Here is a 17258-nt window from a genome sequence, read left to right as displayed (position 1 = left end):
TATTATTTTCATTTTACATTGCATACTCATTGGTAACGCGAGAGAAAACTACATATAAGGCTCTTTGTGTCTTAAGCGGCGTTCCCACGAAGCGTTAATCACGACAGTCATCCACGCTTTCGTGAAATACACTTCTGTGTGAACGCATAGGCGTTAAACTTGCTTTCGTGAGGAACGGCGCACGACTCAAGCGTGGATAGATCAAACGTGTTTGATTTTCAGTCGTGATATACCGTTCGTGAAGCCAAGATGTCGTCACAACAACGTGGAATTAAGTTTAACGACAGTGAAACTACGCGTTTTTTGGAGTTATATTCTATGGAAAAGGTGTTATATGATCCAAGTTTGGAGGAATACCGTGATAGAGATTTATATATCGATGTTTCGATAATGACTAAGTCGAAACACGAAGCGTGAACGGCACGAAATCCCCCAACCATGTGAACGTTTCATCAATTCACACTTTCGTGAGTGTCACGAACGACAGTTGACTAGCGTAGTTGACTGTCGTGATTAACGCTCCGTGGGAACGCCCCATTAGTTGACGGAAGATATGAAAAAGGCTAGCCGCTAGGCAGATAGGTGAAAGGGCAGGAACTAGGAAGTCACGCCTGACAATTGCCTCCAAATGTGACTGTTGCTTATTGATAGATCATAGTCACAACTTACAACGGCACCCATTTATAACCCTATAAACGTAACTGTCCGAATTCCGCTGTCAAACATCAAAGAAATGACTTTTCGTTAATTCGAAAATCGAAATTCAATTTTCAAATATTGATGGTACTGAGGCGGAGTCAAAATTTAAAAAACGAATAAAGGGAAAAGAGTTCTACTCATAACAAGTTTCTACTTGCGATATAAAAAAAATATTTAATGAATGCCTAAAAATGTTTGAAGTTCAGCAGAAATTAATGTATAAGCTTGTTATTGTGCAGATTCATGAAACGGTGATGCTTAAAATGTCCACATCCACATAATATATAACTGAAAAATCAAATAAACATTAAAAATGTTTCTGAAAGGAAATATACTTAAATCTATAAAGTTTAAGAACACGGTGCCACTGCCGTTTTCATACTGGATCCTAGTTACTCTTAGATTTGCGTTAACGCTACTACCTCAAACAGGATACATTCACCCAGACGAATATTTTCAAAATGTTGAAGTTATTGCCGGTAAGTCAAGAATTTTGTTACATATTTAATTATCTTTGACATATTCGTTCAGTCTGGGGTATAGAAACAAATAGTCTTGTTATAAACAACAATTATAAAATATTAATTCTTTTTCAGGTGATATATTTGATGTAGATGTTGCAAGAACGTGGGAATTTGATCCAAAATTCCCAATACGAAATATATTTATACCAAAACTTATTTTAGGCCCACCACTTTACATTATAAGGATTCTTAATCCCTTTATAAAACACTACTTTAAAATAGACTTGCGTTCACCATACTTCTTGCTAGTCATACCTAGACTTTTTATATGTCTTCTCTCATTAATTAACGATTATTGTCTTTATAAACTCTGCATAATGTATGGTCAGAATTTCAGGAACCGCTTAAAAATATTTGCAAGTTCTTATGTGGTACTCATATATTGTTGCCGTTGTTTTTCAAATACATTTGAAATGTTATTTTTTTCCATTCTACTTTATTTAGTAGGAGACTGTATGCTGAAGTCAGACAATGTCATTTATCACCAAGAATATTTACAAGAAAAATACAAACATGCTGTTACACCTATGGAGAGAGTGAGAATATATAAAATGCAAACACATTTACCTCAGCATTCTTTAAACAATGTTTTGAGCTTGGCATCTTTGGTTGTGATAGGAATATTTAATCGTCCTACATTCATAGGATTTGCTCTAATACCTATATTCTTTTGGTTGCATAGAGGAATTGGTTCCAAAATAGTAGGGTTTGCCGATTTTCATGCCAGAATATTTATGTTAGTTGTTTGTGGTATACCAATGGTCTTGTTGTGCATCCTTGTTGATTCCGCCTACTATGGCTACCTGACATTAGCTGATATTGAATCTCTTCAAATATCCTGGAGTAACTGGGTTGTGACGCCTCTTAACTTCTTAAGATATAACACTGATGTAAGAAAACTAACTAAACATGGAATTCATCCCCGTTGGCTTCACTTGGCTGTGAATGTACCCATCCTTTTTAATGTTTTGGGGTTACTAGCTGGATGTGCAGTTATACTTAATATGTACAGGTAATGTTTTAAATTTAAAATACTTTTTTACTGTAAAATTTATTAAAAGGTTTATTACAATGAATTTATGTTTTGTTGTGTAAATTGCAGGTTTGTCAAGGGGCAATACAGTAAAATGCCTAAAATACAAAGCATAAGAGGACTAATGCTATTATCAGCAATAACACCGTTAGCTGTGCTCTCCTTATTTCCTCACCAAGAAGCCCGTTTTATAATTCCAATACTAGTGCCTCTAGTATATTTATATGGTAACAGTATCCATATATGTGAGGTAGATGACAAGGACGTAAAGACATTAAAGAAGTTACTTATAATTGTATGGTACGGCTTAAATATGATTTTTGCTATATTTTTTGGTTTCATCCATCAAGGAGGTATTTATCCTTTTATTAATGATCTTTATTATGAAAACAAAAGCAGCTTTGGTTCTCATATGCATGTAATTACTACACATAGTTATAGCATTCCTACCTATCTTCTTCAACTAGAAAGCACTACTAGAATTTGGAAGGATAGAACATCGAAACATAGTTTTACAATTGCTCCGTCAACCTTTATTCATAAATATGGTTCGTTACCAATGGATCAACTATTTATGAATGTTGATGAAGTGTTATCAAATGCAGAAATGCGCTATCATAAATACAAGAAAAAATATAAACTGTATGTAGTATCACCATGCTCTCTAGAAAAAAAATTATTCGGGGAAGCAAGTAAATATCAATATATAAATTTAATAGAACACAGTTCTTACTATCCTCATTTTTGTACTGAAGCATTTCCTAATTTTCCAAGTGAAGATGATAAAAGTTGTGTTAAAGGTAGTACAATTATAAGTAACAATGCTCAAACTGATCTCACTGTGTTGGAAAGAATCTCATGCTTTATAAATCAGTTTTGCTTAAAAGTATTTCATGTTAAGGTAAATGAGACATATAAACTTTAAGTAGTTTTTGGCTTAGTTCATTCAATATTTACAGAGTCCATCCAGTTAAAATATGTTTGCCATATTTTTTTAAAACAATTACAGTCATTAAAATTGAATATTTTTATACACATACTTGAATCTAACAATTGTATGCTTTTTCTGTAAAATATGAAAATCAATATTTATTTTATTAGAATCTTTTACATCCTGTAAAACTCATATTAAAGAATAAAGGTTCAGGTTGTACTTTTATCTCAGCTTTAAATATAAAATAATAAGTTTATACAGTGTTGAATACTTTGGACATCTTTATTTAAGCATTTCAGAATTAATTTTAAAAGGCAATCTGGGCCATTAAATTAGCTTTAATTATAATTATTTACATGACATGGCCACTATAATAGTATATAAGTACCTAGTGTATAAGTTTTTTTTTTTTTATTAGTGACTAATTATTATAAGACTGTAAAAGATTTTTAATTTGAATCTCATGTTAAATCATTAGTAATGTTTCTTTCTTGCAATTTGCTATTATAGAAAATAATAGGAATCAAGACCTATAGAAAACAATTTCTATAAAAAGTTAACCATTTTATGTATTGTATAGTGTATGTATTGTTCACACTAAAGGTGAAAAATTTGTAAAAATGGTAATGCACTTAATTATTATTATGCATTAAATTATACTAAATGGGAATGCCTCATATTCACTCGCATTTTGTCAGGTATTTTTATTAAGATCCTAAAATCAATCAATATCACAGTATTTACAATAAACGCTTATCTTAGTTACTGTTTATTTTATTAAAAACAATTATAAATGTGTACCCTTTTGGTTGAATTGAATTGTTAAAAGTCTTAAGCTGCGTACAAATTCAGCGCGGCAAACCATCGAACATTGGCGCGCGCGGCGGCCGCGCTCTATGTAGACGGGATCGCCGCGCGCGGCGACTCGAACATTGCCGCGCTCGAACGTGCCGCGGGTCGATCCGCTCGATGTCGGTTTTTGAGACCGCATCAAAGGAGCTTCAGTCGTTGGCTCGCGCGCAGTTGAATACGTAAAAAAGGGTGCGTACATATACAGTTGTACATATATAAAGTTGGATTTAAATATTGATGACAAAGCTATAACTTATAAAGTAACTAATATAACAATTATATATTAATTACATACAAAAAAATGGGTGCGTGTACTTATGTACGCGCGTAAGAAGTTATACTTCTCTGGCATTATTAAAAATAGTTTTTGATTGCATGCAAATAATTAATTACATACAATTAAATAATCAAAGACTGGAAAAGGAGTCATTATAGTCAATAAAGTTCAGTTTACATTTGAAAAAATAAATAAATATTTTTTTTTTTACAAATAAGATGGTGAATCACAATGAAAACGGCAGCCGCCCGAACACGCGCGTCCATACTCGCAGATTTACAAGAGTGAACTGGTCTGACTATCCGCCGCGGTCTGTTCGTGATGGATCGCCTGCCGCGCGCGGCAGTCACGTCCAACTAAATTTATATCTACATATTGGCTCGCGCGGCAAATGAAGGTCAACTCTGGTCGAACATTGGCTCGCGCGGCTGCCGCGCTTAATTTATACGCAGCTTTATGCTAATGAATTCGAGTTTTTGAACATACCCGCCATATAAAAACTCAATCTATGATATCCAATTAGTGGAAACTATGTTGCATGTTCCTACTCCCTCTGAAGGTAGTTACTGTCATAACTCATAATGATTATGACCTTTATGCAATAGAATACTAATATGTAAAAAGAGGAGATTAGGTGCGTTTTCCAATTACAGCACTAGAGCGCATTATGCGGCATAATGCTCAACGTTGCATGTTCCAACTACAGCAACGCTTCGCACAATTGAGCACTCTCAAAACTAATGCTCTCGTGTGCTTCTCGCAATAAATACCAACACAGTGACAGAAAATTGACCAGTGTTTTTCTTTAAGTTGGCATTTATCGAAATTTTCGTTAGTAAATATTATTTATTGTTGAAAAATTTGTTTCGTCGTAGATTTTGAAAATAATTAAAGTTATTTCAAACTGCTAAAAAAAAATATAAGTATGGATGAAGGTATAAAATATAAATATGTAGTTACTTTTTTTATATTCCACATTTAAAATATGAATACAATTTTATTTTAAAATTCGGATCTGTAAACAAATTTTATTTTACAGGATTATACTCTTGTAAACATTGCAATGGTTTTGAAAAAGTTTTTTTTTTTTTAGAAATCATTTAAAAAAAATTACTCAAAACGTAAATGATGTAAACTTCTTACATGAATCTATATATTTTACTGTTTTCTTGTTAAAACCTTATATTCTTTAAAGATTTTCTCTTATTTCAGTAAAAAAATGTTAATGAAATAATTTGATTATTAAAATAAGCGTAAAAAGTTTTCAACCAATTATTATTGTTAACCATTTATTTAACGTTAACATTATTTATACATTAATGAGGTTGCTAACTCTATTGAAAACAATTTTTTTTTTCAACACTGACTTAGCGCACTCTGCTGATGCATTTGAAAACTAATTCACGTTCCAATTAAGCTTCAGCATTATGCGGCATTGTGCGGCACTGAGTCGCATTATGCTCTGTAATTGGAAAACGCACATAGTGACCCGTAGGCTATGCCGTTTCCATGATAAGTGGAAGTGATGGAACTCGAATAGAAGGTTCAATGATCTTAATCGATTTGCGAAATTGGAGTTTGCAATTGCTTAAGCAGTGTGGCCATAAAAATTGTTCTTTGTTTTTACTACAAACAACAACTTGTAATCATCATCATAGAAGGCCTTATATTAATTACTGCAGCTGAATGTCATGGTCGGACATCGAAGCAGAATACGAAATTCCATCCGTATCACCTCAACGTCCGTCGTTCCACAACTGAGCGTGATTTAAGGCAGTATTTGCCGCGCACCACCATGTGGAAACAGCTACACTAATACATAAAATACAACTTTTCCATCTTAGCCACTCAGGCTGGGCCATCCACGAAGCAAGCAAGTTATAAGGCGTTTGTTGATTAGAAGGCATATTATCTCTGCAATTGACTAGTCTTGAGTTTGACAGAGTTTTATTTATATGGTCTTGACTCTTGAGTCTTTATAAATCCTAGTCTGTGATTCGAGAGTGAAGTCTGAAGAGCAGATTTAGTAGGCGAAGAAATAAGAATGTAATACCTAATACTAATAGCAACAAATGTTTGAAAATTTAATTACATTTATAATTTCAGAAATCATAATATTCTTATAAGTTGAGCATTAAAATATTAGATAATAATATATTTATAAACAATAACTATATATTGATTAACTGTTTCTCTAAAAAGGTTAGTATTATTAATTTATTATGATAGTGTTTGAAAATCCAAAGTAAACAACCTTTTACAATTTTACACAATAACATTTAGATTAGAAAACAACGGTTTGTTTCTTTTTTAAGAAACCTATACAATTTTTATCTTAAAATTGTACCTATTATTTTTAACAAAAAGGTCCTTTAATTTAAAACATTATGGGTTAATTTTCTATTAAAAATCAAATAAAATAAATAATTACAACTTATTTCCATTATCAAATTTCACAATGTTGAGGATAACTATTGGGATTCTAGAAAATTGATTTCGTTGGTCAAATTTATCACAATGACATGAAGATTTTAATCAGATACTGAATATTCTAGGTCCAATATCATGAAGCTAATAAAGCCTATTTGGAGAGCAAGTCGGCGCGGTGTCAGTACTTGGTCACCATTAGCCACTGCTTTTAACACAAGACCTACACACAGACCTATATTTGACTCCTTAAGAGAGAGAACTGTGAGTAATCTGATTTACTTACCTTTACCTTCCTTCATGATTAATTAAAGTCGGATTTTGGTTGGCAGACTTAGACATAATTGTACTTATGTAAAATAGATTTTTGTTCAGTAAACAATCTTTTACTCAAAAATTAGATAGTGTATATCTTGAGGAAGGGCTAGGTGTTATATTGTTTTATGTAATTAGTAGAAAAAATATAATTGTTGTTGTCAAAATATAAATCTATTTGGGCAAAACTGTGGGCAGAAGTTAAAAAAGAAGGATGTGTATTGAATTTTTTGAACATTCCAATTTTGAATCCTTTATATCTTTAATCTATTGAAGCTCAGAAATCTGAAATAACAATATGAAATATTAGTAATTAGTAGATGTTATGTTTACAGTATAATCTTATGTGTTCTAGGGCCTTTTTAATAAACCGGAACTAACAAGTTTTGAAGGATTCCACACATTAAAAGAGCAGGCCATAACGGCCACAGACAGGTTAATAGAAGAGGCTACATCAAACCCCACAAGGCCTATGGTGGAGATATTTGACGAGTTGTCTGATACTCTGTGCAAAGTAGCAGATCTTGCAGAGTTTGTTCGAATAGCTCATCCACAACCACATTTTGCTAGTGCAGCGGAAGACGCATGTATTAGTGTCAGTGGTGTTGTTGAAAAGTAAGTCTTAGCTATGTTTTAGTCTTTAAAATCTTACATATTCAATAAAAAGTTATATGTATAGTGTTTTTATTAAAATTATATTGAACAAAGTATTTGAAAGCTAATCCATTGGATAATCCGATAGAGGTAGTTTTCAAAATTATTATACAATTATTAACTTATGTATAAACAATAAATTATATATAAAATTTACAGATTAAATACACATAAAGGCTTATATGAAGCTCTTAAGAATTCAGTACAAACTGGTACATCAGGCGATAAACACCTAGCAGAATTATTTTTATTTGACTTTGAACAAAGTGGTATACAATTAGAAGAGAATGCAAGACGTGAAGTTGTAGCTTTGAATGATTTGATTTTACAAACCGGACAACAGTTTATGGCTGGTGGAGCAAAGCCTCGGAGAGTTCCTAGATCAATTGTGCCACAGAATGTAAGACAATTGTAAGTAGAATTAATTTTTAGAGGTAATATGGTCACATGGTAAAGCAAGCAAGCAAAAAGTCTATTATTAAATGTTGTTATAAATCTACGGCTGAACATCTTTCAGGCCGCTAGTTAAACGGATCCATTTAGGTAAACGGATCCATTTAGTTAAAAGGCTAGGCTGTTAATTGAACGGCTAATTAAGCTAGTTGGCTGCGACATATATACAATATTGTTTAGAAGTAATGTAGTTATTTCAAGAATACATTCATAGTTTCAGTTCTGAAGGCGACGATATCATAGTAAGTGGTGTGTATGCTGAATGTGGAGAGGCAGCAGCAAGAGAAGCCGCCTATCGCCTGTATCTAGCTCCAGATGTAAGACAGGAACGCCTGCTCAGTGCTACTCTACAAGCCAGACATCGGCTTGCCCAGCTATGTGGCTTTGAGAGCTATGCGGATAGGTAATATCCCATATATTCTAATAGGTAATATAATAATTGTATTAGTATCAGTATGACTACTGCCGTTTTCCATATTTAGTATAAATGGTCCTTGAGGGAAATAATTAAATATTATACTCTAAAAAAAGATTATATATAATGTTAAATAAGACCGCTCTTGGTTGCCGTATTAATTATTTGCTATTATATAATAAAATAAAAATCGGTTTTACTCTCAGCTTTATATTATGGTTCGCATCAATGATCACGAAAAGTTGTAATCTGATGCCAAGCTAATCATTATATTAAAGCTTCATAAAAAAAAAACGTGTGTGTTCTTATGTACACGCGTTAGAAGTTATACTTTTTTTGGCGTAACAAGAAATTTTTTTTATCTTTCTATGTCTGTAGAAAAAACGACACTAACAATCGAAAAAATTTACTCTTAAATTTTGTTTTTTTTTTTAATGAAAAAAATTACCTAACGCGCCAGAAGAAGTATAACTTCAAAAAAACTGAAATGTTGACTATTGCTAACTTCAGGGTGTTGGTTGTGGTGACGGTGTGCGCGCATCGTAAAAATTTACTCACATCATTTTCCCTAACGCGCAATAAAAGTATAACTTCAAAAAATTTCAGAGCAATTAAAGCGAGTACAATGGAGACGTCAACAAATGTTCGGGAGTTCTTAGATATACTTTCCGATAATCTCCATGATAGAGCCAATGTGGACTTTGAAGCTATGGCCAAGATGAAGAGGCAGGAATCCCCATACCAGGTACAACATCTATATATATAAAAGAAAGTCGTGTTTGTTACAACACTTATAACTCGAGAACGGCTGGACCGATTGCCATGGTTTTTGATTTGTTTCCGTCCCGAATAGCAGAATAAGCAATAAAATATCGGATAAGTTATCGAATAACAATTAATTAATTAATTAATTTTACGAATGCAAAAACCATATGGTGCCATCTGTTGACAAAACTACGCATCATTTTACGTCGAATTCGTGTCAGTTCAAGAAATTCCGATCTTGAGGTGAATGAGGAGATGCATAACCATGCTTTGATCCTGATCAAAAGATGTTGGATATCAGAAAGTGCTTAACATGCAGTATCGCCATATTGACGCTAGAGAGAAGATGCCTAATGTGTAAAACTGCCATTCTTCTTTCGCAATGGAAGCAAGCAATAAAACATTTCTGAATTTGCAAAAAAGTTGTATTAATGTAATAGGTACTTAACATTTATGAAATCCTAAAATAAGTTAAATTAAAGTAACAACGATATTATAAGGTTGTAGGGCGGAACGAAGTTAGCCAGGTCAGCTAGTTAAATATATATAAATAATATTCAACGTTTTAAAACAAAAAACAAAAAGTGCTCAATAAAACACCCATATATTTTTGGACAGTCCGGTCCGGTTATAGGAAGAGATAATTTGGCCTTATTTTATTTTTTTCATGTCAACTTATAACTAAAAAATGATTTGATTTTGACATACGGGACTCCAACTTAGCGCTGAGTTGTATGGTTTGTAATTATTTTGATCTCATTATTAATATATGACGTCTAAATTCTAAACCCACCCAAAAAGAGCAGTATTGGCCTAGTCGCTTCAGCTTGCGACTCTCATTCTTGAGGTCGTAGGTTCGATCCCCTGCTGTATACCAATTGTTTTTTTTTCTAAGTGCGCATTTAACATTCTCTCAAACGCTGAAGGAAAACATCGTGAGGAAACCGGTTTGCCTTAGACCCAAAAAGTCGACGGCGTGTGTCATGCACAGGAGGCTGATCACCTACTTGCCTTTTAGATTGACAAATGATCATGAAACAGATACATAAATCTGAAGCCCAGACCTAAAAAAAGGTAGCGCCACCTTTTTTTTTATATGTTTAACACGACGACTTACCTATGTTTAAGAAATAAACATACGATTTTTAAATTGCATTTACTTTTTATGATTCTATCAATTAAGTGATAATGTGCCTCTTCCATAGTGACAATAAAATTTCAGAATGGTCTAATGTGTTGGGATACGCCGTACTTCACACACAAAGCCAAAACACAGCTTCTTAACGTGGCTAACACAGATTTCAGTCCGTATTTCTCGTTGGGTGGATGTATGGAAGGGCTAAACATGCTATGTCAAGAGTTGTATGGAATTAGTTTAAAATCGGAAGAAATGTTGCCAGGTATTTTTATATCTTCATATGTTTTTCTAAAATGTCAATATTGCTTAGAGTCTAGACTTGTCTATGGAAAAAGTCATGTGGCAAACGTCAATTCAATAATTTATGTTCTGTGTCACTCAAAAAGCTTTTTATTTTGGATTTATATTATCTCAAAAGTCTCGATTAATGTTTTAACTTATTCAAATATTTATAATTATTTTAATCCATTACATAATTTGACGTTTCCAGTGATTTTTAGTAATCGTGTACATCGTTTGATTGAGGTCTATATTCTAATTCGTATCTCAATTCACAATCTCGTCTTGAGCGCTGTTAAATATTACAAACTTCATACATAATAAATTGTTTGGCAGCTCTTGAAAGTAGATTTAAGTTTGATATTCTAAAATGTCCCTAAACGCCATCTATCGCGCCAAAGTGTAAAATTCTACTCATTTAACAAAACTTGAGTCTTGTCTCTTCTGGGGTTTTATTTAATTAAAAAACACACCCCAGGGAAAAAGAAGAAAATAAAATCTGCGGGTTTCTTTCACGTTCGCGAAGAAGTGCGACCCATCTAAACCGAGTGTCGGTGGCGCAATGGGGTTTTAGTGGGTTTATATAACTCTCCACCCCCAAGCTGTCGTATCGCGGGGGGTATGCGTAACACATTTCCCCCACTTAAAAAGAATGGAGCTGGAGATTTAGAATCCATTTTCCCTTTTGCAGTTAGGTGAAAAGCACTTAAAACGTAAATGACTTAAAGAAGTTTTAATTAAATAATGTTTTCTGTAAGGAGAGTCGTGGGCTCCGGATGTATACAAGTTGGCCGTGGTACACGAGACTGAAGGACTATTGGGTCATATATATTGCGATTTGTATGAAAGAGCGGGGAAACCACACCAGGACTGCCACTTTACCATTCAGGGTGGGAAATTGCTGCCCGACGGAACTTATCAGGTAAAGATTTAAGAGTTTTAACACCAATATTTCCTAAGGTTTGGCATTACCTAATAAATCAATAAGATCGTGAGATATATTTTTGACGAAAGAACGTGTGTCATGCACACACAGGCACTTGTGTGACCTTGTGGTCAGGTTCTTCAAAAAATTAGCGTAACAATTTTTAAAAGGCCGGCAACGCACTCGCGAGCCCGATGGCATTGAGATGGCCATAGGCGGTGGGCGGTATCACTTAACATGAGGTGAGCCTCCTGCCAGTTTGTCCCATGTTCTATAAAAATTAACTTGCTTATTAAGAAATAAATATTGTAGACTTAAGAACATAAAACCTTTCATAATGTTGGTAAAAATTTTTTATCATTAGAATATAAAGAAAATAATATCAATTTACACGAGAAACCAAGATTAATAACAAAAACTTCACGGAACCATAATGCATTTCCTTGTGATATATGTGTATTTCCGAACCAATTCGACTTAGGCTCCTTCAAGAAAGAAAGTGCTAATTCTTAAAAAGCCGGCAACGCACTCGCGAGACTTCTGGAATTTAGAGTGTCCATCACTTAACATCATGTGAGCCTCCTGCCCTATTCTATATAAAAAGGAACCAGGGCTTTGACCAATCACAACCAAGCGATACGCCATCCTCATTCCAACCATTCTCCAGCGTCGTAGCTCCAACTCCTGGTTTTTAAATTCTAGAACCCAATAGTGGTGATAATGCTGTCCTTGAGCGGCGGTCATAGAGGCGGGCCTGCGCTATTGAGCGCGGGTTCTGTGGACAATTTGTTCCACGAAGCGGGTCACGCGTTACACTCCATGCTCGGTAGAGCGCCGCATCAGCACGTAGCTGGCACCAGGTGCGCTACAGATTTAGCTGAATTGCCAAGTGTTTTGAACGAGTATTTCGCTTCAAGTCCGCAGGTATAATTACAATTTATTGCAAATGAGGGTAGTTTCTTATATTTAAATCGTGTTTGGTTTCTACCTTCATTCTTGCAATTTTATGACGTGCATTATCAGAATTATCATTTATAAAGCTATAATTTTAGTTTTTTTAAAGATGCAAGCTAGGATATGACGTACAAAAAAAGAAGGTAGTTACAAGTTTTTAACTATGTACCTATTTAAGAAAATTATCCCGAAAATGGCAACTCTAAGTAGTTGGCATACTATTCTATATTACATACATAAAGACCAAATAAAAATCAGTGTAATAGGAAGTTTACATTGTCACCAAATTTAGGTATTAGCAACGAAACTTTTTACGACATAAAATTTAATATAATCAGGTAGTCCGTCGTTTCGCACGTCACTTTCAAACTCAAGAACCGATGCCTGAAGACATGTTGCAACGGCTTTGTGCATCCAAATATCTTTTTGGAGCTAGCGAGATGCAACTACAGGTCAGTGTTACGCTAGTATACATATATACACGTGTTTATTGCCTATTAAATTAACTAATATTTATATATACCCCCATTTCAATGTGTATGATTTGGGAACGCTTTAAAGTAAAAAATACCTGTGTCAGGATTCCCAGCTCTTTAATAACAAACTTAATTGTTAATTTCATAATTAATTGTGTTTTTCAATAAAAAATTAGATTTTTTCAACAAGGAACATTACGCGACGAGTAACACGCGTGAGTGAATGTGCGTGAGTGTGTGGGTGTAATGTGTATGAATGTTTAATATGTCATGTCATCATCTCTTACTCTGTGTAAGGTGTTTAGAAGCCAGTCCTTTACCGTTTTTAAATTTATTATATATGTTTTTAACTTAAGTTGACGGTTAACGGTTAATTACGTAAAATCTCAAATAATGGCAATTTGTAATTTTATTTTTGTGTTAGTTTAATTCATTTCTTCCTATTGAACAGATGGAATGATACGGAAAATCTAATTTATAACATTTGAGAAAAGGAACTAAAAAATTTTGTTAAACTTTCAGAAAAGAAACATAATTTCAACTTAATTTGGAGATGTGTTGAGAAATTAAAAATTTTGTCGGGTTTAAAACTAAAGTCCAATGTTACTTTTTAAAATGAATATTATTATTACTATGTAGTTAAGGAATATTGTAAATACTATATATTTGCGTTGGAATAAATATTATAAGAGAAAAGAATAATTTTAAGATAGTCCAACGTTATAGTATTTTTAATTTTCCAGGTATTCTACTCAGTCTTAGACCAGCTATACCACGGTGCAAACGTGTCTCACCAGAAATCCACTACCGAAGTACTGCAAAGCGCCCAGAAACAATATTATGGCTTGCCATATGTTGATAATACGGTTAGAAATTTTTATAGGTTTTTTTAAAGTACTCACTCATACTGCACGTACGTTCCCAGACATTTAAGTACTGATACGCTCTTATCTTGAAGGACCCTAAGTCGAATTTGTTCGGAAATACTTCAGTGGGCAGCTGGTTCTACATAGGTGCGGCAAAAAGAAGTGTCTTAAAAAGCTTATTTAAACAACTTTTATAGGTTTAAAGATCGAGGACAATTCACACCAATTGACCTAGTCCCATGCTAAGCTGGTGAAGCTTGTGTTATGGGTACTAGGCAACGGATATACATACATAAATAGATAGATATACATATAAATACATATTTAAACACCCAAGACTTAAGCATTACACCAAATGCTCATCACATCGATGTTTGTCTCAGCCGGGGATCGAACCCGGGACCCATGGATTCGCAGTCAGGGGTACTAACCACTAGACCAATGAGCCGTCAAATCTTAACACAATAATATGTTTGCCACAAAAGGTTCCTTACTTGATAATGTAATAGTAATGCGGGAATATATGTCTAGATTAAAGCTCGTATTTCATCGACATCGAAAGTTTAATCTCGCATCGATGTTTTGAAATGTCATATATACATTAAGATTAATTTAAAAAGACGGGTTCAAAAAATTTTATTTTTAGAAAAAAGTTACCAACTAGTATAATATATATTCTTACTAAAACAAATATATTTTCAGGCATGGCAACACCGCTTCAGCCATTTAATAGGCTACGGAGCAAAGTACTACTCGTATTTAATATCGCGGGCGCTAGCTTGGAGTGTGTGGCGACAGAACTTTGACGCGCGTCCGCTCAATCGCAGTGCCGGTGATCGACTGAGACACGCTGTGTTGAGACATGGAGGGGCTGTTGAGCCGAAGGTATACACAAATTAAAATTTATATTTAATAATTGCGTATAGAGGATCCTTCGTTTATAATAAAATCTCCCAATCTTTGGATACTAAGATAGTTAAACTTATGCTAGCCGATTTGGATTTCGATTTTGTAGGGGCCTTACTACATATTTTGAGGTTCCAAAACAGACACAGCGCACGCTTATAACAATTCTCAGCTACACAGAGTGTTTTATACACACACACACACCCATTCACATACTCATACATTCACGCATACTTAATTAAGGTCACATGACTTTGAGTCAAGGTTGTTTTAGTTGAACTGGGGCTTGAGACAAAATCAGTTTCGACAAGCGTGACTCACTACCGCTGAAGGATTTTGTATGGGGATTACATTAGCTCACTCTTGGTCACGTGACCAATTTCAAACAGATTCGTTTGACGTTATTGGGTCACGTGATTTTGTCTCAAGCCCTTAACGTCGCCTCAAAGACCACTGTCTGACCTGACCACTGTCCAAAGGGAATTGTCATTATAATGACAACTTATACTTGACAGTGAGCTAAATATTAACTATATCAGCCTATAGACTTAAAAGTGGACAATGTGTGTCTCGAACACAAGGAAGCCTCGTATCACGGAATATTTGTTGACACTTAAAATATTTTCAGGTACTATTAGGAGATTATCTCGGTACGGAAATGACGCCACGTGCGCTTGCGACCGCTCTCACTGACGAACTGGACTATCATAAGGACCATCTCGATACAGTTTTTAAAGTTATGGACAAATAAGATTTTATTTATGAGAAAATTTTCTACAGCAATAAAGTAGCTACAGCAAGTTTTTTATTCTCAAATGTTTCTTAACCTTGACTGTCAATAAAAAAAATCTAAATTTACATTTAATGCCAGTTCTAAAATCAAGGGAACGGACGAGCAGAACTGGCAATAAACATTTTGCAAAAACACCGTCAAAAAAACCGCCAGGGTTTTTGCAAAATGTTCGCGAGTACCAACCATTATACCATGAGCACATTAAGAATACTATCCCCGTAATTTATTCAAATGACGTCATACGAAAATATTTTGCACCAATAAACAAGAGAACAATGTCTGTAGAGGCGACAAGTCGTTAAGACACTGCCAAAAGAAGTATAACTTCAAAAAAATTAAAATGGCCTGCTTTGGGAATATAAGTGGCCTGGGTGTCTGCCTCATTTTTTTTTTTTATAAGGAATATAAATCTAAGAGGCAGACACGAGCAAATGATATAGCACACTTCTGTAGATACTTATAAGGCGCTCTTAATAGAAAACGCAGCGCTACAATGGTGGCAGACTATTATCTTTATCTATATATATAAAAGAAAGTCGTGTTTGTTACAACACTTATAACTCGAGATCGGCTGGACCGATGTTAGTTATGTCTTTTTTGATGGATTTTTCTCCACTCCGAATAGCAGAATAAGTAATAAAATATCGGATAAGTTATCGAATAACAATAATTAAATTAATTAATTTTACGAATGCACACGGCATGTAGTGACATTTGTTGACAAAACTACGCATCAGTTTACGTCGAATTCGTGTCACTTCAAGAAATTCCGAACTTGAAGCTTTAACATGCATTATCGCAATATTGGCGATAGAGAGAAGAGGCCTAATGTGTAAAACTGCCATTCTTCTTTTGCAATGGCAAGCAATAAAACATTTTTCTATTTGCAAAAAAAGTTATCACCTTAATGAAATCCTAAAATAAGTTTAACTAAAGTAACAACGATATTATTATTAAGGCGGAACGAAGGTAGCCGGGTCAGCTAGTTAAATTATAAATCTGCTTACGTAATACTTTAATGGCCCCTTTAAGGCAGACACGAGCAAATGATATATGTAATATACGGATTTTTTAACATTTTTAAAGCGCTGTCAATTTACAACGCAAAGCTACCATGGTGGCAAACGTGGTCCTTAATAGTGTGCCACATGAGCAAAGCATATGGATATTTTGCTTGGCAGCTCCCTAGCTAACGTATGATACGGGGATGCTAGTCACAAAAATAAACAATGATAAGACGCTGTTAAAACATAGTCCCTTTGATGGTCGCTTCTGATACAATTATTGCACGGTCATGGTATAAATGTAAATTAAAATAAATGCTTTATCGGAATTAAATATATTTTTAAATCCGGTGCAGTAGATTTTTAAATTGCTCAATGTGATGAATGAAACCTCATTTTAATATAATTTATAAATCTTCTTCCTATGTAAATAGAAATCGAATAAATTATTGCTTAGTATGTAGTTATAAAATCGGCGAATATTTGTTAAAACAATTATTAGGAAATAAAAATAGTTACACATGTCTAATTATTTATTTTCCCCCAATGTTAGTATGCTAAAGCCTTAT

General features: G+C 34.0%; 2 protein-coding genes across 2 annotated transcripts; both read left to right on the top strand.

Moving 5' to 3' along the window:
• Positions 1 to 745: 745 nt before the first annotated feature.
• On the top strand, positions 746 to 3955 carry LOC125059946 (GPI mannosyltransferase 4). Its single transcript, XM_047664659.1, has 3 exons — positions 746 to 1178; positions 1296 to 2235; positions 2326 to 3955. Exons 1-3 carry the CDS (start codon positions 1013 to 1015, stop codon positions 3179 to 3181), a joined length of 1962 nt encoding a protein of 653 aa, XP_047520615.1. The 5' UTR covers positions 746 to 1012; the 3' UTR covers positions 3182 to 3955.
• A 2392-nt stretch (positions 3956 to 6347) lies between these two features.
• Positions 6348 to 15703, top strand: LOC125059945 (mitochondrial intermediate peptidase). The gene is made up of 13 exons (XM_047664658.1): positions 6348 to 6521; positions 6875 to 7010; positions 7417 to 7676; positions 7875 to 8126; positions 8383 to 8571; positions 9190 to 9328; positions 10571 to 10748; positions 11524 to 11687; positions 12393 to 12614; positions 12983 to 13096; positions 13864 to 13986; positions 14689 to 14871; positions 15521 to 15703. The coding sequence occupies exons 2-13, from the start codon at positions 6885 to 6887 to the stop codon at positions 15641 to 15643; spliced, it is 2073 nt and encodes a 690-aa protein (XP_047520614.1). The 5' UTR covers positions 6348 to 6521; positions 6875 to 6884; the 3' UTR covers positions 15644 to 15703.
• The last annotated feature ends 1555 nt before the right edge of the window (positions 15704 to 17258 follow it).

Source organism: Pieris napi, chromosome 20, assembly GCF_905475465.1.
Source record: "Pieris napi chromosome 20, ilPieNapi1.2, whole genome shotgun sequence".
NCBI lineage: Eukaryota > Metazoa > Arthropoda > Insecta > Lepidoptera > Pieridae > Pieris > Pieris napi.
Note: the sequence above shows the minus strand (reverse complement) of the source record. Positions and strands in the feature narration are given on the sequence as shown.